This window comes from Aythya fuligula, chromosome 1 (genome assembly GCF_009819795.1).
Source record: "Aythya fuligula isolate bAytFul2 chromosome 1, bAytFul2.pri, whole genome shotgun sequence".
Lineage (NCBI taxonomy): Eukaryota > Metazoa > Chordata > Aves > Anseriformes > Anatidae > Aythya > Aythya fuligula.
The window spans coordinates 179742590-179769813 of record NC_045559.1 but is presented as its reverse complement, the minus strand read 5'-3'; the positions used below and the strand labels follow the sequence as shown (position 1 = coordinate 179769813).

The following is a 27224-nucleotide window of genomic DNA, read 5'->3' as shown; positions in this document are numbered from 1 at the left end:
TCTATCCTGTTTTCCACACTTTTAACTTCATGCATTTATTTATAGTTTCTGAAATTCCAATATAAACATGAATTTAAAATCCTCTAAAAGCTGCCCATCTTGACAAAGCCTCCGATTTGTTTGCCCATACGTACTGGAATAAAAATACCACTTGAACTTGTGTTTCTCCATCCCATTTCAGCTGAAACTTCTGTTTGCCCAGCCTATTCAAGGCAGAAACGCTGGGATTTAGCTGCGCATATTGTCGTATTTTTGGTAACAGCTTCCCTTGCACTTTACAGCCCCTCTAGCATGCCATTCCAGCCAGTGACTGCAAGGGTGGTTTTGAACTCAGCCTCCCCACATAAACGCCTCTTTCAGAAGCTCTAGCCTGGCACCACTTTCATGCTGATACATGTGATAGAGGCCAAAGTCTCAAAGCTGTAAAACCCGGCAAGTTCAATCACCCGAGGGAACAGAAGGCACGGCATTCTGCCCACACATTGCTACAGAAAAAAAAAGCATACCCAGACTTCCTGATCCGATTAGCAATTCTGGCATCAGACCCTGACCCAGACAAAACACAGATGACTGATACTTGCCTAGGACCAGCTCAAGGTTTCTCAACAGCGTAGGTAAAACTGAATCTGGTGGCATTAGCAGGGTGGCAAGCAGTAAGCTGAGGACAGCCCCCGAAAGGTGTTTTCCATTCCCTGCGGTATGACATCCCCCATACATCCAGCTCACACACACTCCCACATGCCCACCCCATCTTCTCAAACCCAGACTCAACTAACCACATTTGCCAGAGCCTCTGTCCTTCCCCAGCAGCTGTTCATCCTCCTCCTCACCCTGCTGCAGTCCCTAATCATGGCCACTGCAGTAGGGGAGCAAACATAGGGCTGGGGGTTGCTTTGCCTTGGGAAAATGAGGCAGTGGAAAATGGGGAAAGCAGTTTTCATCTGTTTTTCCTCTTTTGCTGAAGTCTGAAGAATCTACAGTGATGACTGATGCTGCTGAGGAGGGCTTTCCTCCCACCAAAATGTGGGCTGCTCCTCCTGAACCAACAGAGTGCTGTCCAGAGGAAAAACAAAATAAGCAATCTGGGCACCAGGTCCATCTTCGTGGTCTCTGGTCCAAACAACACCAGCGGCCATCACCCTGCTGGCTTCACCCTTGTGACAGCAGGCTCTGACATCCCTATGTGACTCTTGCTTGAGGGCAGGTACCTGAGGATGTAGGGAGGTGTTTTACTGAGTTTTGTGGAGACCATGCTTAGAAGGTCCCTTTCTCCATAGCTAGAAAGCAAATGCCACTAAATGCAATTCACAATCTCCTTCTGTAAGCAGCATTTTCTGGGTGTATATTTTGTAACAGAGGGATGCTAACAGGAATGCTGTAGAACAAAGAACAAGCTATTTCTAAATTTAAAGGAAAAAAAAAACAAAACAAAACAAAACAAAACAAAAAAAAAAAAAACGGAGGGGAATAGAGCTGCAGAAAGCAATGGCTTTCTCCATCCCAATGTACACCCTACAGTTAAGAAAAAAAAGGAGTGTTTCCACATCACACAGAGAAAGAATTAAACCCAAACCTAAGTATTTCCTGCAATACAACTTCTCAAGACTTCTTGCTGCCTTCTCCAGTTTTCCCTGGATATCACTTTGCAGGGGGCAGAGACTTCTCAGATGAATATTCAGGAGCAAGCAGCAATTCAAAGACATGATGTGATTGGAGACAAGGATCACACCTTGTTTCTGTCAGAAATACAGGTTAAAATGTACATATATATTCAGCTACAGATTCTCAGCAAAAATTCTTATCATAAAGTAAATGTCTTGAGAGAGGCCCAAATACTTGAGCCTAATGCAAATCCAGCTTTTGAAGCTGATGGGAAGATGGGGTTGGTAGGATTTCATTCATTCTTAGCCTTAAACCAGTTTTCATAATAAGTGTGAAGCTAATCATATCAAATAACTGTAGTAGAAAGACGCTTAGCACATATAATCATCACCACATTCCTGCTTCATGATTATAAAGCTGCTCATTATCCAGCCCCACGCTACTAAGGAAAGTTGTAAGGGAAGACCCCTATTTTTTTCTGTACTAGCCTGCATTTACTTAAATGAGTAAACTTAACAGTTAAAGAGTTCCTCCTTGAAGTTAAGAGGAAACTTACCTAGAGTTTAGTCCCTGAAAGTCTGAGTTGTTCTAATCTCACCGTTTTTTCACCCCAAACATGTGCAATAGCACCTTTACCATTTCTTTATATAGAATTATTTGCATCTGTCTTTTGAAGTTTCAAAGAAAATATCAAGCAGAAAACTCTCTTACTTACACTTACATAAATTTCTAGCAGTCCAACTTAAAAGACCTTTATTTATTACAGTCTTTAACCCATACTTCTACAGGAATACTTTATAAATCACTACCTTTTCTCTCCACCCTAGCTGGGCATGTGGCTGGCCTAGAAAAGGACTTGTGGTAACAAACATGCAACATTGTGCTACAGCCAGACCAAGTAACAGCAGGAGAGAAAATACAAAGTATTTTGACAACAAACACAACAATCTCAGCTTAAAAAAAAAAAAAAAAAAAAAAAAAAAAACTTTGTAACTCCCAAAGAACATCTACTTAACCATTCCTTGTTGATACACATACAAAACCAATTTCTTACTCTAAATAACTCCTCAAATTAGGCGACTCTTCCTGCACACACATCCACATGACCCCAAAGAAAGCACGTACTGAGTACAGCTGGGTTCCCAAATTGCTACCTTTCTTTCACACGGGAACGCCGGTGGCGCTGAGATGTTAATCCTGTACTGGGAGACGTGCTCCGGTTCTGCCACAATGCAGTCAGCCGCTGTTCCCAAAACCTGTGCCTTCCAGTTCTCCCTTCAACCTGAGTTCCAGGCCAAATAAAAAATAATCATAATAATCATTCATTAAAGTAACTAACAGATTGCCCACATACTTCATATGATAAATAAAACGTTTGTAATATAAATTCTCCCTTCGGGCCCACACTGCCTTTCCACTTGCCTACTTTGTATAACCTCTTCCCATACTGGGATTTTTCAGATTAGATAACGCCAGTGTGTATTTTAGCCTAGACTCCAGTACAACCTCTTCATCTTGGAAGATCTGTGTAGACCCGTGGCAGTGGGAGCTGATAATCCTTTAAAAGAATAAAAAATAAAATAAAAACAGATAAGGTTTTTGATCCTCAGATGATTTAAGGAGAACTACACTCATAGCATAGTTCATTTTTTTCTGCATGCAAATATGCAGAGATCATGTATTTATGAAGAAGCATTTTAAAGTACATAATTCATACACAGATCTTCCCTGCCTCAAAAATAAAAGAAAAGGAGGAAAGCAAGGAGACTGATAACATTATTTGCTTTTTCTAACATACAATAAATTATAAAGTCTGGTATTAACATTTATTTATTAATAGAAATTTAATGTTCACTATCATATTCCTTTCTCATACGATGCCTTCAGCTATCACAGATACTGATGGTCAGAAAGCACCCATTTTTCTTGGTATTGAACCTATCACACGCTGGAGCTTAAACACAGCTAATAAAAATTCCTGGGCTACTCTGATGAAGTGCTCGCAGCTCCCATTTTGCCATTTCCACAGAGCCTGAAGCTCTCAGATTCTTTCTGCTAAGTATTAATCCATACGCTTTATTTTGTCCTGATTTTGACAACACGTTAAGTATCATATACTCTCAAAAGATGGTTTCAAAACAAACCAGCAAACAGAATTTGTTACAGGAACCTACCAAGCACTCTTCTTGATGGCTTGCTCAAATTGCCCTGCACAGCTAAGTAGGCAACTTGCGTAGGTTAAGCAACCAATTATTTTGACTCTGATCAAACATCCAGCATTGCATATACCCAACATTGCAAGATACAAATGCTGCAACACCACTGTATTTCCAGAGCACTCATGGAGAGGGAGACAAAATGGTGAAGTGTGGGTTAAATATGAAGAAGATATGGTGTTTTGCTACAGATTGCTGTTAAGTAGCAGGCTTCAAGAAGTCATGAGTAGTCTCCTGATCAAGAAGAGAGAGGATGAAGCAATTAAAGGACTGTTAAGAGTGGACTATTCAAAGCCTAACATCTTCAAGAGAAGAAACAGCAAAAAGGTAGCTCTTGTATGCAAGGGAAGTCTCACTGAATCTTGGCTTAGTATTTGTATTCAAACATGTACCGAATATCTGACAAATGGAAGCTCATCCAGGCCCCATCAGATAAGCACAACACCAAGCTTAGCTACTCCACCTCCCTCACAAGAAAGCTGTTCAGCTCTTGTGCACAGGGTCTCCTCCACAAAACTGGGGGCTCATGGCCTTCAGTCCTGTCAACCAGTTCTTCTACCTACAGTTTGTTTCTCACAGGTAACTTTTGCTCATGTTAAATGAGTAAAGGCACATGTGAATCACACACAATTTGTCACTCACTGACAAAATCAAGCTGACACAAGGGTCTGTCAGCTTTGCAGATCAGGGAACGCATTAACCAGGTACCAAAATAAACCAACTGACCAGCAAACAACAATTTGGCGGATTGCCTCAAGTCATTGTGTTACAGGAAAGAGAGAGATGAAATACTGGCAGAGGAAGGGGCCAAAATGCCCACTTGCAGGCAGGACTGGTCCTTCTCACTGGGCAACCTAGCTATCCTCCTAGGGTAATGGGATGAGGCTCTCTGAACACCAACATCCACAGCAGAGCTCTGGCTATGCCCTTATTTCTGAAGATGCTCTCAAAGGAGAGGTATCACTTTCTGACCCACCACCCTACTTGTCCATATGTCCATCTGGAGCTGCAGGTTCAAGTAGACTAGAGACATCCAGTTACAGGTATCCAGCTCTGATGCCTGTCAAAGAGCAAGACCCAGTAAGTGGTGTTAAACAGCTACGCAGGAAGAGTTTTCCTGCCTCACTGGACTCTAATGAGGATCTCACTATCACTTCCTCGGTCGTTTTTCAACATCTTGCTGTCAAAAGGTCATGAATTTCAAAGATGCCTTCATTTATCAGCAAATGCAATAGTATTCACAAGCTATTACTGGAGGAAAAAAAAAAAATAGAATACAAGATGACCTGTCATACTCTTCATAGTAAAATGAGATTTTAGGAGTTGGCATTTCTCAGGCTATCCATGAGTGCGAGGATAAAGTCACTACCCAGCATCAAAATACAGTTACCTCCAAGGCGTGAAGGAGCAACCGCTCCACACGAACGCTATGGGATTGTTTATAAGAAGGGAAACGAAGCTCAACTTCTCCAGCTGAAGCTGCGGAGGAATTCAAGGCAGGCAGAAAGTAATTATTCAGCTGGAGTTTGGCCAGGACGCTGGAGTTAGCACTGCTATTCTTGCAGCCTGTGTCAGGGGACCATGCAATGACCACCAGTGCTGTCTACTGAGTCATCAGCGCCGCTTCCTGCAGGACCTGGGCTCTCCTTGGAAATCTCCCATTTCTGTATTGACCAAGCCCATCCCCAAGTCACTTTGGGAACACGGGACAAGGAGGAAGGGCTCAGAGTATAACTATTAGTGTCACTTTCAAGAACAGTAAAATTTACATGGATTAAAGGGATGAAATCTTTATATATAGTAAAAAGGATAATTATAATGAAGGCATCTGTCTAGCTGGCACCACCTACAGCAAGACCTGCAAGCAGTAATTGTACAATAACAACATGGTGTTTAGTGTGAGGTTTAGGACTTTCTGCCAGAAAACCTAAAGCATCCAGGTTGTAAAACACTGTAATAAGTAGGTAATCCCCAGCCTGGCGTCCAAGTTACTGCCCTAACCTGTTCCTTATGATTATAAAATGTCTCAGTGTCAGCAGGTTCACTGTGAGTCAGAGCTGAAATAATAAATGGCTTATTTTCCATCCTGATGGAGGAAATACATCACGGCTCATTGTGGCTCACTTACTGAGGCTGTTTTTTTTTTTTTTTTCTTTTAAACAGGAAAATGTAAAAATAACCAACTCATTCTGTCTTATTGCACTTATTTTTGATTAACAAAGCCCTTATTACAATCAAATTAGAAAAGAAAAAGAAGCATGTTTTCAATATGGTCTGCAAAAACAATACCTTAGGAAAAATACACAAGAAAAAATACTGCCCAAACAGCCAAAGAATATGAAATTTGTGACAAATAGCCTCTTTGCCAAAGTGATTCCACCACTTCACTCCTGTAAACAACTGGCTGCCTGAGCTGAGGTAAGGATCGAGGCTCTAACCTCGCCTGCACTTTTGCTCCCAAGAAGTTGCCTTTAATCACGTTCCAGTGCAACATGCTCAAAGCTACTCCACTGTGTATTGGCAGAGTCAGGACCCCTGGCTGAAAACTCTAGAGGAAAGGTGCCATCTCTTGCTTTGGGTATTGCTACCAAGCAAATAGGGCCCTACTTCTGGCAGGTCTGCCCATGCACTGCTTAAAAACTTCACTGTAGAGTATGAAAAGAGAGATAACACACCAGCATCCCACAAAATATTCATCCCTTACCTAACACAGACGTACATAAAATGGCAGGAGTACTGCAAGCAAGGTGCAATGAGTCCTCACACCATTTAGAAACTAAAGGAATCATAACCAGTAGAAGAAAATAGGCATCGTCATTCTACATACTTAGACCAGAGGCACAGATGTATTAAGATGGCTATTTCAAGTTCAAATTCACAGCATGTATATTTTATACATATACACAGAGTAGCATATACATAAAACCCTTAGAACAAAAGAGTAATATAGAAAAAATAAAAATAACATAGAAAAATCAATTAAAAATACACATCTAGATAACTTAAGTAGCATCAAATAAAAAATCAATAAAAAGAGAAAGAAAGAAAAATACAAAAAGTAGTAGAAAATACAAGTAGACCAGAAGTTGCACAAACTGTAAAAGGAAAAAAATCTGGAGTGAATATCATGAAGACAGCCCTGATGGATATTTCCCCTGAGCACAGTCTCAAAGAGACTGCATATTTGAAATACACAATAAGTGACATTAGACATTAAAAAATGCATTCTTATTTGTATGAAAATAACACTTATTGAAAATATAAAATTTCTCCAATATTTCATTGTAGTGGAAAAATGATTTATTTTTTATGCATTATGCATAAAATAACAAGCTGTAAATTAATGCTGTAGACCAGAGTATGAAAAGCAAATGTTAATTCCCAGAGCACCACTGCTATAGAACTGCTAATCAATAACTACTAAGTTATTTAAGACCAAATGCCAAATACTGTAGCAAAAAAAAAAGGGCAGATAAAAGTACAAAGTTTCTTTTAAAGGGTTGTCTCTGGACTGCAAAGTTTTTAAACATGCAGTTCAAATGTACAAATGAACCATTTCAACAACGCCTTGCCTGTCTTTTCTGCAGCCTTTTACGCATGCTTTGGTAACTCAAATTTATCATGACCTTTAAAACCACAAGATCCTTTGGGTAACCGTGGTCAGGACTCAGAGCTGCAACTGCAACAGGCAAGACTTTTTCTCCCCATGCACCCTTCAGCATGCCAGGGTCTGCCTGTGAGCCATGCAGCAGTGCTTGGTTCTACCCCATGCTGCTTTCCAGATTGAAAAAAAAAAAAAAAGTCATTAATAATTCGAGTTGTGTTCTTGTGCTATCCATCAGCCCTAATTCTTGGCAGCCCCTCACGCAGCTACTTAAAAGGACTAATGGTCTTGCGATGGAGTCATGGGACTTTGACTCACGGCCCCAGCTTCAGCTCCAGGTTCCACCGTGATGCCTCGAGCAGTCCCAGCCTCTCCTCCTGCCTGTCCTCCTCAGCTGCCCCCTCACTGCCAGCGAGGGCACCGACATCCCACTCCTCTTGGGCCTCCCTAGGCTTCAGACTGGTTTTCTGTAAGGTGTTTGGTGGAGCTTCTGGCACATTCAGGGTTGCTCCTCTCAGCTGTCCTCCATCAAAACTCAGGTCAAAATGAGTGAAAATACCAGCACGCAGAAGGCTGATCTACTCAGGCTATGCAAGCACAAGCCAAGCCATGGTTTCCTACAGACTTCAGTCCCTCCTCAACAACACCCCTCCACGGGGCCACAAAGCCCCCAGCAGAGCTCAGATGCCATCCCAGGCATGGCCACTTAGCTCTTGATCTGATTTTTTTTTTTTTTTGGATGATGTTTTATGACAGTTAGCCATAATAACGAATATTAGAGCAACGAGCACAGAAGTTGGATTCATTACTGCCTTATGACTCATTAAAAAAAAAAAAAATCTAACCTGAGTGAAGTTTCCATAATTTCAGGGCCACGTTTTGTATCTGAGATACTGTTCAAAAAGCATTATAAATCAATACAGTTTCAATAACAACACAGGGATGCACAAGCACACAGTATTTAGAATGGCAAGAAATGAGGTTTTACAAATATTACACAGATGGGTATCAATTAGTGTCTGTTTATAATTTTCTAATCCTTTTCACATTTTGGATTTCAGTCCTTAAAAGTACAGAAGCATGTTGCATTTTAAGCTGCTGGATTATTTTTATTCCTGTTTTGGCTAATGATGTGAACAGATCCGTCCAATGACACTACACAGAACTACTTCTGCAAGCAAAAGTCTGCTCTTTTCTATTGCACACCAATAAGAGCAAAAATCTCTTCCTTCAGACACAAATATCATGGAATATAAATGTCTAAAAACAAGATTTGCAGACAGACCTTGTATTGGACAACTAACAACACCTGAAAAAAGCATATATGCTTTGAATTACACAGGCTCCTGCTTTGACTCCTATTGCTATTTTATTTTCTGCCTTTTCTTAAATATGATTCACAGCAAGTTACATTCCCCTTTAATTTCAGCTTGTTTATAACATTCATTTGATTCTAGATCTTTTTATGTTTATTATTCACTTCTGCATCTACAATGTTATTGAAGAGTTCATGCTTCCAGGTAAAGTTTGTATTTTTTCCTGAACTAATAGGAAATCCTGTAAGATCTTATTGTTGCAGTTTTTCTCCATAACAAAATCTTCCATTACATAACAGGCTGCGTACCTTTAAGATATTCCTTTTCTTTATGACACATGTTGTCTTCTCTTTAGAAAGAGAAACTTTCCTCACTAAGCCTCAGCAAGAGAAAGCAGGAATTTACAAAGTAAAAAAAAAAAAAAAAAAGAGAGAGAAAAACAAAAAAACAACACATCTCATGCCAATCCCTATTTAACTCACTTTTCAAAGTTTTCTCATTTCCTCTGTTGCCCTTTCTTATAAACACCACAACCAAAACACAATTGTTTGCTTTGATTTTCAAAACTCTACTGCACCCAAACATGAGGAAATTTCCCTGCAACCCACTGAGGTTACCAGTATGTTATAGCCTTTATCCCCGTACTGAAACCATCCACTCTGCAGGCTTTCTAGTAAGCACAAAACAACTTGCAGTTGAGATATTTCTTACGTCTGTCCCGGAGGCTGGACTGACAGACGTCCTGGCCATCTCTGGCTCAGGGAGCATATTTCTCCCCATGCAACCAGGATGCACAGCATATTGTATCCCATCTTACTTTCAAATGGAGAAGGGGGAGAACCCTTGCAGACTGCAAATATGGGAAATTATGCTATTTATTTGAAAAACAGCTTATGCTATGTGTAAATGGTGTGGCTGGGCTCTGTCTTGTATGAGACCTGAGCTAAGGCTTCCTCGTGCTGGCAGGCCAAAGAGCCGGGTGCTGGTTAAACCCCATGCAAATCCCATCACCTTCCCAACTCTTTGGAGGAGCAGGCTGTTGCTGCAGCATGTGACACCCATTACTTCTCTACAGACTAGGAGATTCCTGCTGTTTTAATCCTTCCTGGAGAGCCTTCCTTCTTCCCCAGTCTTTCAATGGCCTACCCAAAGCTACTGTGGTATGGACAAGCACAGAGCTTGGTTTCCAAATCAGTTTGCCAAAGCACAGCCTGTACGAAGAGAAATGCAGAGGTTTCTAAACTCTCAATATCTGTGTGACAGGGCAAATGGAGCCCATTCCTCATGGAGCCAAAACACTTAAGTCCTCGAAACAACATGGTCTGAGATACCATCTTAGTCCTATGCACTCAGGACTACAGGCTTGAATTTGACACGGTTGTTTTGTCAGCAATTGAAGCTGTGTCCCTCGGCCTTTTCCCTAAACTGATGGTGTCTCATAATTTGAGCCTGAAAGGACTTGTAGGGATGTTCACAAGGGCTGCCTCCTTTCTAGAGGAGTTACTCACTATGCCTCATGAAGTTTCACCTCGTGGACAGTGAAAGCAAGAACCTGCCACCCTTCAACTGCCTACAGAAGGATCCCAAACAGACCAGCCTCTTAAGCCAAAAGGAGACTATATAACCCTCATCATATTTAGCTGTCTTCTTTCCCCTTTTTGTCTAACCAAAGGCTTTCCTTGAAACATCAAGAGGTCAACGCATGGGAAGGACCAACTAGACTTAACTGAAGGCAATTTCTAGGCTTTCTAACTACAGACAACCTCAGAAGGAGTTCAGAAGAGGACTGTGGTCTCCACACCAGCTAGCTGATCAGAAGCACCCAATAAATCTCTATGTCCCACTATGAACCTTCGACATTCCTAAGAAATTTCTGAGAACCACATCAGTCTCTCACACAACAGGTTTCCCTCAGCAGCAACACCCATAATCTTCAGGTCACCAACAGAAGATGAAAAGTTGTATCTTAGATGTTAAATGAGATCTATTTTTCTGACCAAAGCTACCTGTGTGAACATTCATGCAAGATTTACACAGAAGTGGAAAAAAAAATGTTATCAGGGGAGGAATATTCAGGTCAATATGGACACATTTTGCTACTCTACTTCTATACTTCATGTAACAAAATTCAGCGTAAGAGGTACTTCAGCAGAGCAGCAACACAAGCAATAAACTTGGTCAGAAGATTCTGACAACAAAAGTGCATGCTGCCTCCTGATTTTTTTTTCCCTTTAATTTGAAAGGAATTTTCACGTTTCAGTATAGTTCAGATCAAGCTCAAGATATTTCTGGGAAAAGGCATGTTTCCCACAGCAAAGCTCATTTCTCTGTCACTTAATAGCAACAAACGTAAAGCCTTGGTTGGCAATTTCGATTTCTCCTCTGCATGATTCATTTATCCCTGGGATAGGCCTGAGCAAGGGATTCTCCCAGCGCAAGACAGACTAATCAAATTATTTCAAGTCAGTCAGGTATTTGCTTTATGCCAGCCAGCCCCAGTGGCAAAATCTCTTGTAATAGCAGATCTCCCAACGTTAAGAAAAAATATTCATGGGCTAAATGCGAGCTTAATCACAGCCAAGAGGCAAAGCTCCTACGGCCAGAAAGACATAAATGTTATCCTTGTCTCCTTCTCATTCATAATCTTTCACACTGCATTGGAAAGTAGCTCAGAGGGTGCAGGCATGTATTTCAGCTCATACACTTGACAGAGAGACCACAAAACTCACTCCCACATGCAAAGCAGCACTGCTATATTGCATCCCAGTAGCTGGCACAGAGAGGCCAGATTTTTGCAAGGTACCAAAGATCCCATACTATCCCATCGTGACCAGGACTGTGTGACAAACCCAAGAAGGCTTGAGACTTCCCAGTCACATCTGAGAGTCCTCTCTGAGGGTAGGTGCCCACGTACGTGGATCCAAACATCCAGAAGAGCCTTCCCATTCCTTGAGCTCCAGCGAAGAAGGGAGACAGGATTCACATCACTCACTCCAAAAACTTTGCAGGTAAAGTTGCTGCATGAGCACACATCACTAGGTCCCCACCAGGCACGGCCACCAGCTACTGGGCACCGCAGGATGGATCACCCAAGAGCTGGATCGTGAAAATGAAATGTCACCCTGGCCACCACCACAAATGCAGCAGGTGAATTACTAAACCCTAGTGAATTACTATGCCCTGCTGTTCGTCAGAACTGGAGCAGTTTGGAGATTTCCACCTCAGAAGAAATCTCTGCAGCCATGGCACTGCCCGGGGCCATAGAAGAGCTCATGTAAGTGGCCTGAAGACCTTGCTGTGAGTTGTATTTTATGCAAGCATCTTTTGGTGCTACTTTTACAAGACATGTCTAGCTAAAGACACTTCACCTGTTAAGTGTGACTTCTGGTGCATATGTTTCTTTCTTCCCAAAGTTGATGGCTTTTATTTCATGCACACAGAACCTCCTGAACACCTGAAAGTTTACCAGCCTTTCCCCACCCCATACCACAGGCTCTAAAAGATACCGAGAAGCATCATGACACCACCACTGCTGCCGTTTCATACATTCTCATATCCAATGCAGAGGGCAGTCACATGCTTGTGTTTATACATCCCATAATACAAGGCCACTATTTATCAATAAATGCCTTGAGGTGCAGAGCAAAGCCCAAGCAAACAAAATCTGCTAGAAAAAATAGCAACAGCAGTGGCCTGGGAAAAGAGAAATGAGGATTCTGCAGAGATGGTCCAAAGAGCAAAAGAAGGGGCTGCTACAGATATTCAATGAGCTGGGTAATGAAGAAGGAGGAGAATGCAACAAAAGTAGAGGCCCAACTTATTTAGGGGAAAAATAAAATAAAAAACAACCACCCTTTAATTCAAGGCATTAAAGAACGACTTTTAAAAAGCACACAAAAATGCAATGTTTTGCTCAGTAAATAACTAACCATTGGAACCCATGGCTGCAGGATAGCTAGTGGAAAATAACTTGCAGTGATTAAAAAGGGATTAAATGGATTTTATAAACAACAGTATCTGTTGTTAAACATGCTAAAATAAAATTACAAGAGTTAATAACCCATTTGCTTCAGGGCATAAACTAATCCTCTTCTAAGGGTAGCAGAGATCTGCCTGCATGTCAGCTCAGTATCTGGTACAACAACTCTTCTCCAAAGGCGAGCAAGCTTTGCTCTTAATTCCTGGCATTTAAAAACTGTCTTTCTTGCCTGAAAAAGAGAGCATGCTATTGTTCAGGCCTTCAACTGACCTCACATAATTAATTCTGCAGTTTACCAGATATATAATTCCCTTGAGGGGCAAGGGCTGAAATGCAAGAAAGGGAGGAAAATAGTTTAATTGCTACATGCTTCAATATTCTACTCTCAGTTTCTTCAAATATAGTTTGTCAGGGCACTCAAAACAAGTGCATGAGATAAAATTCTTGTAAAAAGCTTAAGACGTGAACAAAGCACAAAATCTATTAGTACTGTTTGGTGCAACAGTTCACCACCCTTATCAGTTTATGAGAAAATTAGATCTTTGGGAGAGATAGCAAGGGAGGGTTTTTAACATATTAGAACAGAAGAATTTACTCACCCTAGTAATAATTAAAGCATTATCTAATATCATAGCCTGTCCTCAAAGGCAGGATAGAGTTGAAGTACAAACCCCTTGAGATTCTGATTCCACCCCCTTCAATTCCCAAATCCCAACCCATGAACCTTACTAACGGACTCGCCGGTCTCTAAAATAATTGCTCCTGGACAAAACACAAGATGAGACATGACACGCTCAACGCTATGCTGTGGTTATGACTTTTCAGTTCCAAATGCCAGCTTGCTCTTTCCCACAGGGAAGACAGCCACGTGCTGGGGACGCTCCTCCTCCGGCTCAGGAGAGCTCCTGGAAGAACAAGTCTTAGCATCAGACATACAAAATTCAGACCACAAGTGATCCTCCTTAGTACACTGCCAGGCTACCTTCTCCAGGTCAATATGTCTACAACTTCATTGTTATTAATATTACTATTAATATTAGTAGTAGTACTACTACTCCTACTTTTTTTCTTTTTTAAATGGGGTGCAAATTACATCTGGTTCCGTTTGGCAGTCCCATGGGTCAACATTTGCACTGTATTTTCAAAAAAGGACTTCGCAGTGGTCCACTTCAAGATACTAGCAAGCCAGATCAGGTGTGCCTTCCAAGTCTCAGCAGAACAAAGAGGCTGCAAAATTTGGCACTGACCATCCGACAGAGCAGTATCAGTGCTGGAGCCATGTGCTAAACTGATAACCAAAGCAGGGGATATGAAATGCCTGCAAGGGGAAAAAAAAAAAAAAAAAAGGAGAAAAAAAAAGCTCTGAAATTCAAATTAGTTTTACAGTGAAAGCAAACATGCTGTTTCAGACCACCGTATGTATGTATTCCCTCTGCTCCTCTACTGCTGAAACAGCAAACCGTGCATGGCAGATGGCATGATTCATCTTAAAATTACTCTAGCAGCATTCCCTCTATTAGCCTCCAAGGAGTAAACTAGGATAAAAATATTCTGCATGTTAACTTCAACTAGGCTGTTGTCATGAGGAGTCATCAGGTCAGTCTACTTGCTTATTTTGCAGAATTTTTCTTTCAATCAGCAATAAGCGTTGCGTATGGAGATACCACGTACTTGTTGCGCCTCTCAGGAGTTAACGCAGACAGGGGCAAGAAGGGAGGCAACTGAGGGGTGGGCAGGGGGGAGAGGTTGTTTTCCCACAGAGAAGTAAAAAAGTACAATGAAACTCAAGCCAGGAGCCACAGTACATCATACTAACAACAGCACCAGTCATTTCTGGCAGGTTGGGATAGCTGGGATAAGAATTTACACCAGCCCAGAAGCTGAACACAGATCTGCTCAAGGCACGCTTCTGTGGTATCGTTCTGCTTTCACCAGGGATGGGACACAAGTGTCACAATCGGTGTCAAGAAAGCCTCACCAACCAGCCTGCCCCAAAAATGCAGTTACAGCACCCTGCCATCCATCCCCCTCCCTCACATGAAGGGCTGGAGCCAACGGTGTGACTTCTTCCAGAGAAATACTAAAACATAGGAAATAACAAATGTAGTTCCCAGATGAGGGCTCACTCACAGACCTGTTGGATACAATGTCTCTGACTGAAACTCCATCCCTCATTTAGAAAAAATCCCCATGCACTTAGGAGATGCTTTAGACTATGCTGACAGTACGAAAATTCACTGCTGTGCAGCACACGTCCCCAGGATCGACTACTGCAACGTTAATTGCCTGGACTCCGGGCCCCAAGCTAAAAAAGCCCTTCCAAAATAAACAGTCCATAAGAACTAATTTATTTTTTGCTCCATCAACAATATGTCTCAGCCAACAGAAGCAGAATATTTTGTGTGCTTTAATACTCAGGTTAACCAAGGAGGGGGTGAAGCCAATAACACAGTTAGCCTCATCTCTGGGTAGAAGGTGGTGAAACTGCACTTAATGCCATCTCTTCAAGCAGGCGTTTTCTACATGTGTATGCCCTACACGTCAGCCTCATTGCATAACCTGGTTGTGCAATAATTGCAAATTCATTTACATCTTCATTTTTGTTCCAGTGTTCCAGAATGGGGAAGCAGGGAGGACCATCAAATGGCAGGAGGAACTTTGCAGAATTCCTCTCCTCCACCGTGGGCCAGCCCCAGAAGGATGCCCTGCAGAGGGCTTGGACACACTGGGAGTAAAACACAACTGCTCACCTGGAGCAGACATCTGGAGCAAGGCTTCAGGGAGCAACCTCAAAGCAAAGGATGACTTCATAGCATCAGCAGATGACTGGTGTTGGCTTGGACTGCAAGCAGAGAAGATTATGGTTTCTCCTTTTAATGCTTATTGCTATGTAATTGCCATAGAACTGTAAAGAAGAAGTAGGCAAGAGTGCAGTATCAGGTTTTCATAGACTAAACAAACTGGATTATTCAAGAGCGACTCAAGTTTCCTAACAAGCATGGAGCACTCTGCATTAAGATAGCATCTACTTATTTCTCAAAAATCAATTGCAACAGGCTGCATTTTAAAATACTGCCTTAACCTCCTCTCCTGCCATTTATTTCAGCAGCACATTTATGGATTTACTACATTTGTGGACAAGGGCATAATGCACCAGCAGCACCAAAGACCAGACCCTAGACCAATATTGCTGCTCCGCTAGCTGGAATATGCACTCATGTTGTATTAGGAAATGTTCAGCTCTTGCAACAAAGGGCCATAAAAATCTGACAGTGCAGTTCTCCTCAGAGGCTGCACATATTCCTCAAGGTAGAAGGGAAAATAAGGTGGGGGGAAAAAAAATTCATCATCCCATTTCAAACAAAAGTTAAAGACTTCACCCCTCTCTGGCACTCTCTGAGTTTTCCAAGCATCGTGTCACCTGCACGCAGGAGTGCCTCCAGCTCCACCTCAATGCTGGCCCAAGGATGGCAGGACCAAGACACCATAACAACTACACAGAAAAGTAAGTTGGTCTGACTTAAACATGCAGTCACACTATGGGTTTTCACATCTGAAAAAAAACAATATATATATATATACTTATATTTATATTGGGGAGGGGAAGGGAGTTTTTGGTATTCCTTTCTGCGCTATAGGCTTCTAGATACTAATCAATGCCTAAATTTATCTAGCTAGCTACAAAATATTTAGTACAATTTTATTTATGTTTGAATTACATAACGTATTTTGATCAGTCACACATGAGGCTGTGTCCTCATCCTGAATTTCAAATGCCTTGTTGTTGGACCTGCAGATGCATCAGTAGAGCAGAGCTCAGTCACAAGAGGTGGGGAAGAGGCAGGACAAGTGCAGCAGAGGTGTCAGGGATGGAAACACTACAAATAACTACAAGAGACCTTAAAGACCATCTAGTTCCAAACCCTTGCCATGAGCATGGATGCCACCCACCAGCCCAGGTTGCCCAAAGCCCCATCCAGCCTGGCCTTGAACACCTCCAGGGATGGGGCATCCACCACTTCTCTGCGCAACCTGTGCCAGTGCTTCACCACCCTTTGTGTGAAGAATTTCCTCCGTATGTTTAATCTAAATCTACCCTCTTTTGGCTTAAAAAACGAGGTAGATTTGTCCTATCACTACATGCCCTGATAAAGAGCCCCTCCTCACCTTTCCTGGAGGAAAGTAATAATACACCTGAGAGAATTTGGTCAATAACCACTTATTTTTTGATCAATATTTCATCAAAAATATGATCAATAAACACAATATTTGCAGCATGGATCTTTCCCTTCAGCACAACCCTTGCTCTCCTTGGCCTGGACCTCAGAAGCTGAAGCACCTCAGCAAAAGACAGACGCAGCAGCGGGGCATCCTCCTGAGAGGCTGAGGGATACATACCCTAACATCTTTGGATAGTGTTATATATGGTGAATTACTACATATTTCTTGCTGTAACAGGAGATTTCATTCCTCCTGCTCACACATGAACAACTAGAGGAACAGCAGCACACCAGCCTGACAGATGGAGGCGAGTGTTTGCGGGACAGCTCCAACAGGCTCGTCTGTGGCATGGAGCAGCCGCTGCATCACGGCTCCAGCACACACAGAAATCCACACAGCAGCATCCAGCCAGGGCTGGGGCAGCAGCCAGGCCCCAAGCTTTCCCCAAAAGCTGCCAGCTCGCACCTCCCCACCTCTTCACGCCTTCCGACAGCAGGAATAATCCCTCTTCCCTCGGCCCACCACCAGGATGCCTTCAGAGCTGGGTTTTCTGGGAGAAGGGGCTGTGGGGGCTGCAAACAATTTCATCTAATTTGAAAGTTCACATTTGAACAGAGTATTTTTGGAAAGAGAAATCAACACGTTAACAGCAAACGGGAGCACAGAGCAGATAATCCTTTCACATCCTGACAGCGGAGAACTGCGGAGGCCTGCTATGAAGCATCTCTGAATAACAGCGTCTTCATTTTTTGAATACCTAATTAAGAGTTTCTATATATTGCAAAGCCTCGCTATAAGATATAATTCAGTTGGCAAACACCAAAGATTTCTCAGTCTGTAAGCTTTTGGCAATCAAAATTTAAATCTGAATATATGTGCAAGATATGTACGGCACAGGTACTTTATTTTTTATTCTAACAATTACATTCAAATTAGGATATTAACTTGAATCGGTTTCAAACAAATGCAAGCTACAGGCAAATCAGCCCCCCCATCACCACAGGAGTAAATTTTTGGATTGTTAATATCCTTACTCCCGTTAGCTGCCTCAGATACATTCAAACACACATTACAGAACAGCATCCAAGACGAAACGAGTTTTGCTTCAATCTAAAAACACTACAGATGCCAGAAGACAGCACCAGCTCGGACCCGAAACTCACACATGCCAAAAACCATTTGCAACCGTGCTAATTCATATTATGGGAACTGAAAGGCAACTCTGTATAACACAATGGGCAACAAATCCATTCCTTTAATTTCAGTCGCCAAACTTTAATTAATTTCCAGCCAGGCAAACATTAAGCATTTCTGCTGATCTTGCAGGATGTAAGCTCATTTGCACAATAAATGCGGTCTAACAAGTCACCACATTTATAGCGAGTTGCTTCAGTCTTATCTAACTGCGTAGTTTGAAAAGTCAGTGATGGGTAAGTGAAACTCCACCCACGTCACAGTTTCTGGAGTTAAGTGTAAGAAAACTGAAGAAGTTGTGACTTTTTCATTGCTGCAGACAGCATTTGGACAATTAAAGTCCATTCTCTGAACTATGCAAACAGTCCTTATTAAGGAAGCAAAAAAAATTAAAAATAAAAAGCATACGATCTGCATTTTCATTTTTCCCCATAAAATGAATGTCTGTGCTCCAATGCTCCGGAGTTCCCCTTCCAAAAAAAGGCAAAAGCAAAACATCTCTGCTGCCCACTCACAGTAATTGCCAAAAAGGACAACAACAACAACAAAAGTAGAAAAGTAGATTTAGGAGACTTCAGAACAGCCCTGGGTGAAAAGCACCTGTGCTCACTCACTGCCCTCCTCCTCTCCAGCATTAGCGGTGCTGCAGGACAGCGAGGCCCAACCACCAGTCACATCTCATTCCATAAAGTTTTTAATTTCCTGATTTTTGGGTGTGATTTAAGAGATCTCACTCTGGTACTAACTAAATTAAATGTAGCGCCGGGGATTAAGCCTCCAGCATTTTTAGAGGGATATGCCAACATGCAAGACACAGAGTGCTGCCCCCTTCATCCTTTCACATCCTGATGCAGGAGATGCACGGAGGCCTGGCATGAAATGGCCTCTGAATGACAGATACCCAGAAAAAATAAAGATGCTCTTTATAAAATAAGAGCTCTTTATAAGAGCTCTTGCATATTACAAAGCAGAGGTAGCAGAAGGTATTTAGTTAGCAAACACTATAGGTAAAGGATACCTCTGCTTGCGAGCACCAATCAAAATGACAATCAATCAAAAGTCAAATCTGAATAGGTGCTATTTTAGAGTATGCCCCACACAGACATGCTGTGTTCCCTCAACTATGCATGTGCCAGGCTTCAAAACTTAAACTACACCACAGAAACAGCCTTGACAAAAAGCAAAAGGAGCCCCGCAGGCTCACACCAGCACACAGTTAACACGTCAGGGGAACACAGGCTGCTCAGTTGCCACCACAGCCATCCCTGGCCCGCTGGCGTGGAGCAGCAATAGGACCGAGAGCATTTCCAGCTGTGTGGATTCCTAGCATTCCCAAAAATTTGCCTTTGAACACTAGAACAAGAGAAGACTTGTACCTTGAGGCTGAATTAACTCTAGAACAAGAAGTGTTTGCAAACAGGACTGTAACATCATTGATACCATGTAGCGATGGTCGATGCCGTGAGCAACAACAAGCTGCCTGGGGCAAATTGAGTGCGGCCCTATACTTCTTCAGCAACTTTCTGCAAGATGCAGCTGCTGTCAGAGTCCCAGCAGATTTTCAGACTTTTCTCCTCTGGTCCCACGTATCACAAGGGAAAGCACTACTAAACCTTTGCAACTTACTGCAGAAGTGCTTCCACACTAAATAAGCTCACCTCCTTAGATATTATTTGGTAAAGATCAGCAGCCACCACCAAAATCTAAGCACAATCACAAGGCCTAATGAAGTTCTTAGTCTGAGATAATCATCAGCACAGTAAAGCAGTTGACTTCATTCTTTTTATTCCTCCACCTCCTACAGTAGAAACGGAGACCTACCGAGAAACAGCACAATACAGCTGCTGCACTAACTGAAGATGTTTGCACATTACAAACTAAAGCATAGGAATGAAGCAGCTTTGTTTGATGAACACACAGGAGTAACATTCAACAAATATATTTAGAAATAACTTAAATGTGAATAGTACTTGCCCTCAGAAGTGAACGTAATTCATGCTGAAGCTCTGTGCAGCAGCACAGATGCCGTTTTTCAAAATGTGACTGCCCTGCACACTTCATCCATTTCTGTAGTGCAGCCTTTCATTATGAAAAGCAGTATTCCCCTGTATTTAAAACTCACTTTGGCACATCAAACTTACACACAGAACACTACAAAATTCATTAAAATATTGGAATGCACTGCCATACGCTTAACTATAGTTTAGCTGCAGCCACCAACAGTGAATGTGAAGTTCTCTCTTCATAGGAATTAACAATAAAGTAAATGTATCCATCTTTTACATATTTCTGAAAGAGGAAAACAAATTATTTAATGGGTATCTTTAATTTATCTTACTTTAGAATTCACTACTCAAGGTTACAAAATCATTTCCATGAGAAATCCCTGTTTCAAACACTAACCTTCTCCCAAAGCAGAAGGGTCTGAAGTTTGAATCTCTGTAGGCTGTGGCCACAGCCCTACATATTTCACAAATCTGTGGCTGCAAAATGTCTCATCATTTCTGCTCCAAAAGCTGAGCACTCTTTTTGCAAAATATTCACCAGTTGTGTAAACAGAGTGGCATATATTTAGGTAGCATTATGCTTTGGAAATTGAAGAAGGTCTGAACAAACATCTCAAGAGTACACCATTTCTGGAGTCTTATTAAAAATATATACTATATCTATATAAATTGCCTACTTTATTGTTGATTATTATATTTAATAAAAAAAATAAATAAAATAAAATCACCTAACCATCTTTATCCTCTTGTACCATGCTGTTTCTCCTTTCTATCCCAGGCAGCAAAAGCCCATTCCCTAATCCACCAACTCCACTGACCCCTTGTGAAGTAATGTAATAAAAAAGAAATAATGACATTAAGAACGAAGCCAAGTATGTCGTAAGGAGTACAGTGGCAAAGAGACCAGTTGCCTTGTTTTTGTGTTGAACTTATTCAAAGCCTGTCACTTCAGGAAGATTTAGCTTACTGTGTCAGTACACAAAGCCTCTCAGGTGCTTTCTTTTGGCATTTAATCTTGCCCATAACCAGACAAGAAACTGAACAAGCATTGCAGCAGTTACAGCAAATACAAGACATGCAAAAAAAATTAAGAGTATAGTCAACATATAACTCAAGGCCTGGACTGGAAGCTCAAAACCACCTGGGATGGATCGCCAGGATGCATCGCACCAGGCAGTGCAAGCCTGAAAGCAGGGGCAGCAGCACACAGGTCTAAGGACAGAACAGGCTTTATCCTTCATGTGAGGTTTAAGATTAAAAAGGGCAAATATAGATGGAGAAAGAGAATTAAGTTTAAAAGGAACAAGCCATGAAGGGTTAGCATGGAGCTTTATCACTAGTTACGAGGGTGCAGGCACCTTGCAATGATTAAGGTGAACTTTCAGCCGTGAACCTTTTCCCTTACTAAGCAGGATTCAGGCTGGTGACTCAGAGGCAGGCGGTGAAGGCTGCCACCGAGGACTGATAGTGGCAGCGAGCAGGTACACGAGTCACCAAAAGTAAAACTCACAGCTGGGTGAGCAGTGGCTGGAACTGGTCTGGAAGAGAGATTGCAGCAGCTCACACAGAGCAGACACAACTGCATCTTCCAGGTACTGAGGCTGTAACCAGTGCCGTATGTAAAAAGGCATGGCTGTGATAGGATTTACCTGGCAGAACCCATAAATAGGAAAGCAAACACATGGACATACCTATATGCAGACTCATGTGTGTTGTATGCATGTGTAACACAACGCTAGGGGTCCACAAACCTCCTAGGAAAGCATCTGATCTACTACGCTGGGACAGAGTTAAATACCCGCAGGTATGCAACCAGCACTGAGGGAACACCGAGCAATTCATCAAGGCAGTCTTTAATTAAAGTGACATCTCCACGTCAAAATAGAAATGTGCAATAAAAACCTCACTGAGATCTACTTCTTCCTCTTCAACTACTTGAGCTCTACACAAATTTCTCTGATTTAAATTATTCCCCAATCTAGAACCAAAAACTTTTGGCAGCCATGAAGATCACTCTGGATTTCCCAGAGCCTCCCAATACTTGATAACACACGTGCGGCTTTAGACTTGGATATACCACACCCCAGCGCTGATTTTTCATGGAGGCCGATTCACTAAAGAGGAGACCACAGAGCCAGTCTATGGTGAGGCCACCCGAAGCTCCTTCCCCATACCCGTTTTGTCCTCAGACCTACATCCATTCATCCTTCTGCAGCTCAATACCATCTATCATCTATACTCCTTCAGCAATGGCAACAAATATATTTGGGTGATCAAGTTTCCTCAGGACTAGAAGTCAAGGAGGTGTAAATGCACGTGCGGCCTTCACACCTGCCGCTGGGAAAAACAAACACTGCGGCCACCTTGAGATGGGAGCCACCAAAACCCTGTGTTTTCTGCTTAATGAAGACCTCTGTCCAAACAGTCACTGCATGTAGCCAACATAATATTACAGGTTGTGGTTTAAACATATTTTCAATAGGAGGCTGAAAGCCTGAGGCCATTCAGGAAAGTTTAACTCTGACGGCTCCTTCACAGCAGAGCGCAACCATTTTGACGTAAAGCAAAGACATCATGAAATATACCCGCCACAAAGGCATTTAATTTCTTGCTTATGATGATCAGCCAAAAAGTTATCAGATTTGAGCAAAGGAAAAGTTATCTACGGCCATGATGAATCCCATTTGGGGACTGCAAACTGCCCTAAGCCCCATGCACAGTCTCCCACTCGCACAGGTAGAAGAAAACACCGCTTTCACTTGACTGCTACAAGACAAAAGTTTCATTCTTCCATGCAACTTTCACAACAATTTCTTAGTTATCTCGGAAACAGATCTTGTTCTTGCTTCAGCCTTCTCTGAGCAGCACCGCTCGCTATCGGCACTTGCCTACGTTCACCCCTGCGGCAGGTCTGGCAGGGCCCAGCTGCTGGGTGGGCAGCCCTTGCTCCCCCAGAGCTCAACTGGGTTTTTTTGGATGTTTTGTTGTGTTTTTTTTTTTTTTTTAAATCAGAGTTTGTGCTAAGAAAGTCTGGAGTAAACTATTTTGCACATACAGCTGAGAGCAGTTTTAACTACTTCAGTAAGCTAACAGTGAGAATTTTATCTTACTACCTTTACCACCCTTATTTAAGATGACATTTCCGCTTAAAAGTTTCAGCTCAGAAGAACTTGGACGCTATTCCGAGCTCCCACCAGATAATGTCAACACCATTGAACTTCTTTATTCAGCAAAAAAATGCAAAAGCAGTTCAACATCAGATATTAAGTGGGGGCCGTGCTGATTCACAAGCATTACAGTAGGCAGCTCTCAACTTCTGGGTGACGAACGCAGCCCTGCCACCAGGCATAAAGTGCACATTCTGTTACAAGTCCTCGTGTATTTTATGGAGTTTGTGTATAATCTGAAAGGTGCCTTGTTTACACTTACAAATACGCAGGCTCCAACAAGACGAAGCTTTATTTAGGAGGGAAAAAGCAGAGCAAAACAAAACATTTTCTTTCTCAGGCTGCAAAACACCCACACACCACACACCCCGGGCACCGACCCGGTGATGCTCCAGCTCTGAGTGGCCATGGCCAGCTCCATCCCTGCTCCGACCTCAGCACCCACAGCACCAAACCCACGCAGCATGGAGCCAACACAATCCAACACAGCAGCTTTCTGAGCTGCCTGCCCATAATGTGGCCATATAGAGGCCTGAGGGCAGTGTGTAGGCTGCACGTGTGTGTTTTTGGGGTTCCTACAGCGTCCTGCCACAGGGTACAGCCATCCCAGGACTGTGCCAGCACCAGCTCTCCCCGCTGCAGCGCAGTGTGGGTGCATGGGCATCGGCAGCACCCGCTCTGCCAGGAGGAGGTGTGCAAGGCTTGTCAGTGGCTGAAGCAACACAGGAAGAGGAGCAATAAAATAAGAAACACCTAATAAGTTAGGCAGCTAGCAGAGCTCCCGATGTGCCTGCTTGAACTTGGGAGTTCTCTGCTCTGATTTTAGTTTTGTTTGTTTTCCTTTCAATTCTCTCCGACTCGCTCTGCAAAGGCACTCGAGGCGGCTTGCTTTATTTCTGACAGACTGAAACACCACTGGAAAAAAAAAACAGCGTTTTCAGGTGACAATTTACTTTCTCTAAAAGTTGTCAGCTATCAATCATTCCCCTCCTATTAAGCCTTTTTCATGAAAGATGTCTTCAGACAATTATCCTTTAAATTTTTTAGTCAAACACATTGATAGGAACTAACAAATTACTTTTTAAAAGTCTTAAAAGCCTTCAGCTGACAACGAGTTTCAGATCCATCTGCATTTCCCTAGCAGGGTGCTGCCCCCCCCCGTAAAAACATGACGTTGACGAAAATCTGACGTAACAATCCCTCCTAGCTGTGCATGTAAAAATCTATATAAATGCAGGATTTGACTTGGAAAAAAAAAAAATGCAAATATTACAGATACTAGAAGGTGAGGCGAGCAAAACTCGACAACCGGCAGTCTGACTGCCCCAACTGGAGCCAAGTCAGGAGCACAGCAGCACAACACGCCGATCCCACGTTCGGCACATGCACCCTGCACGTTTGCTGCCATCCTTCGCAGGGAGGAGGAGGAGGAGGAGGCTGTGCCTTCGTGCAGGCAGCGGGAGCTCGCTCTGACAGCGCTCTCACGCAACAACGGGGTGCCGAAAAAGCGGGCGCTCTGGGTCTGTTGTGGGTGGATTTGGGGTAGGGGCTGGGGAGAAGAGGGGCTGGGGGTGGTGGTAGGGGGATGGGGGTGACACGGGGATGGGGGTGGCCACCACCACGGTGGGTGCCCAGCCCCAAGCAAAGTGTCGCCGAGCTGGGCAGCGCTGAACCCCCCCCAGCCCAACAGGTTCCTCACCACCGGTCCTCCCTGCCCCGGGAGCGCACAAAACCCCACAAATTAATGGGAAAGCCGCTCCCGCACGCCGACTTCAGCACAGCCACCCAGGCAAAGCCAGCTTACTCATTAAACGCACGGTGTTTCTGCAACCCTTGTCCTGCCCCTTCTCCTTCCCCTGCCCCGTTTGCCTCTGCCCCAGCTCCCCGGGTCCCCCTCCCAGTGGTGCCGGGCGGTCCCGGGGGCGAGCAGCGCCCCTCGCACCCCGCCGCACGGAGGGGGGCTCAACACTGGCAGCCCCCAAAATCCCCCAAAATCCATCCTCTGTGCCTGGGGCCGGCGCCGTGACACGGCGTGAACTTTTGCTTTCGGCGGGGCAGGGCGGAGAGGGGGGGGGAAGGCGGAGAGAGGCGAGCCCCGGCCCCCCCCGTTCCGCTCCCGGCCCCGGCCGAGCCCCGCGGGGGGAGGGCAGAAGCGGCTCTTTTTTTTTTTTTTTCTTTTTTTTTTTTTTTTTTTTTCCCCCTCTCTTCCTTTTGGGAATAAAATAAATGAAGCGCGGTGGGATAAAGTGAAACGGAGCGGGATAAAAGTGAAACGGAACGAGACGAGACGAAATGAAATAAGTAAAAGTAAATAAAATCAGACGAAATAAAACAAAAATAAGATGAAATAAAACACGTTAGGGTAGAATAAAATGAAATACGATCAAATAAATTAAAACAAGAGGGGGGAAAAATGAAATAAGATGCGAAAGGCACGCGCACGCTGCAAAGCGGGCGGCGGGCAGCGCAGCCGGCGTGTGCGGCGCCGAGCACCCCGCAGCCCCCCAGCCCCTCGGGGGGGTCCCGGCGGTGCCCCCAGCCCTCCCCTCACCTTCCAGCCGGCCGAGCTGTTGCTGTCTCCCTTGTCCTTGAAGTAAGGGACGCTCTTGACCATCCACTCGTAGATCTGCGAGAGGGTGAGCCGCTTCTCGGGGGAGCTCTCGATGGCCTTGGTGATGAGGTCGGCGTAGGACAGGTTGCCCCAGGCGTTGCGGCGGGACGAGCTGCTCTTGCGGGGCTGCCCGGCCACGGGACCCGGCGACAGCCCGGCCACGGCCGCGGGGGGCACCGGAGGCACCGGAGGCACCGGCCCCGGCGGGTGGAGGCGGCAGCCGGCCTCGGGCGCCGGGAAGTCCCCGCAGCGGCAGGCGGCAGCCTCCGGGGGACCGGCGGGGGGCAGCGGCCCGAAGTCCTCGCTCTCCTCCAGCAGGCTGAGGTTGCTGATGAAGTCGGCGCCCAGCGCCCCCGAGGCGGCAGCGGCGGCGGCGGCGGCAGCGACGGCTGCGGCGGTGCCGGCCGCCCCCTCGGGCTGCCCCCCGCCACCTCCTCCTCCTCCTCCTGCTCCTGCTCCTGCTCCTCCTGCTCCTGCCCCGCCGCAGGACGGAGCCGGGCTGGAGGTGGCCGAGCTGGGGGGGTTGAAGTCCGGCCGCGGCAGGGGCCAGGTGCAGGAGCGGGGCCGCGGCAGCGGCTCGAAGTCGGGGTCGATGTCCACCAGCTGCGGAGCCTCGGCCATGGCGGGGCCGGGAGCGGGAGCGGGGAGCTCGGCGGAGGCTTTTGGGGTTGTCGGGGGAGGGTTTTTGGGGTGGGGGCGGCTCAGCGCCCCATGCAGGCTCCCGGCGCGGCCCCGACGGCGCGGCCGCCGACTCCCGGCGCGGCTCCGGCCCCGCCGCCCTGCCCGGCTCCTCGGCGGCGGCAGCGACCGACTGGAGCGACCGCCCCGCGCGGGCCCGCCTCCAGCCTTCCTCCTCCTCCTCCTCTCCTCCTCCTCCTCCTCCTCCTCCTCCCGGCGGGGAGGGACCGGCCCGAGCCTCGCCAATGGCAGCGCCGCGCCGCCCCCCGCCGCGGGGCGGGAGGGTGCCGGTGCCCCCGGGCTGCTCCCGGGGGGGGCTCCGTGTGTGTGTGTTTGCCTGTGTTTTGGGGTTGTTTTGGGCTTATTTTGGGCTCCCTCCCCTCGACGGGGAGCGAGAGCCCTTCAGCTCGAGAAGGGGGCGGCAGTCGGTGCCGTCCCGGCGAGGTGCGGAGCCCGAGGGGGGGCGATTGGTGCGGGGACAGTCCCCAGGACGGCTCCCCAGGGGACCCTCGCCCCTCCTGTGGCCGCGGCCCCCCCGGCCCTGTCCCCGCAGGGCAGCCCCGGGCTGGACGCGCTCTCGGGGCGGCTGCCGGAGCTTCGGGGTGGGCTCACGCGAAGGTTTGACGGGCT

At 44.9% G+C, this 27224-nt stretch overlaps 1 protein-coding gene across 1 annotated transcript in view; it reads right to left on the bottom strand.

The window, feature by feature from the left end:
• The window catches only part of FOXO1 (forkhead box O1), a 64386-nt gene extending 37789 nt beyond the window's left edge, over positions 1-26597 (bottom strand). The window contains exon 1 of the mRNA XM_032207460.1: positions 25857-26597. Within this exon, the coding sequence (XP_032063351.1) occupies positions 25857-26537 (681 nt within the window). The 5' untranslated portion in view covers positions 26538-26597. The remainder of the gene's footprint in view (positions 1-25856) is intronic.
• Between the last annotated feature and the right edge of the window lie 627 nt (positions 26598-27224).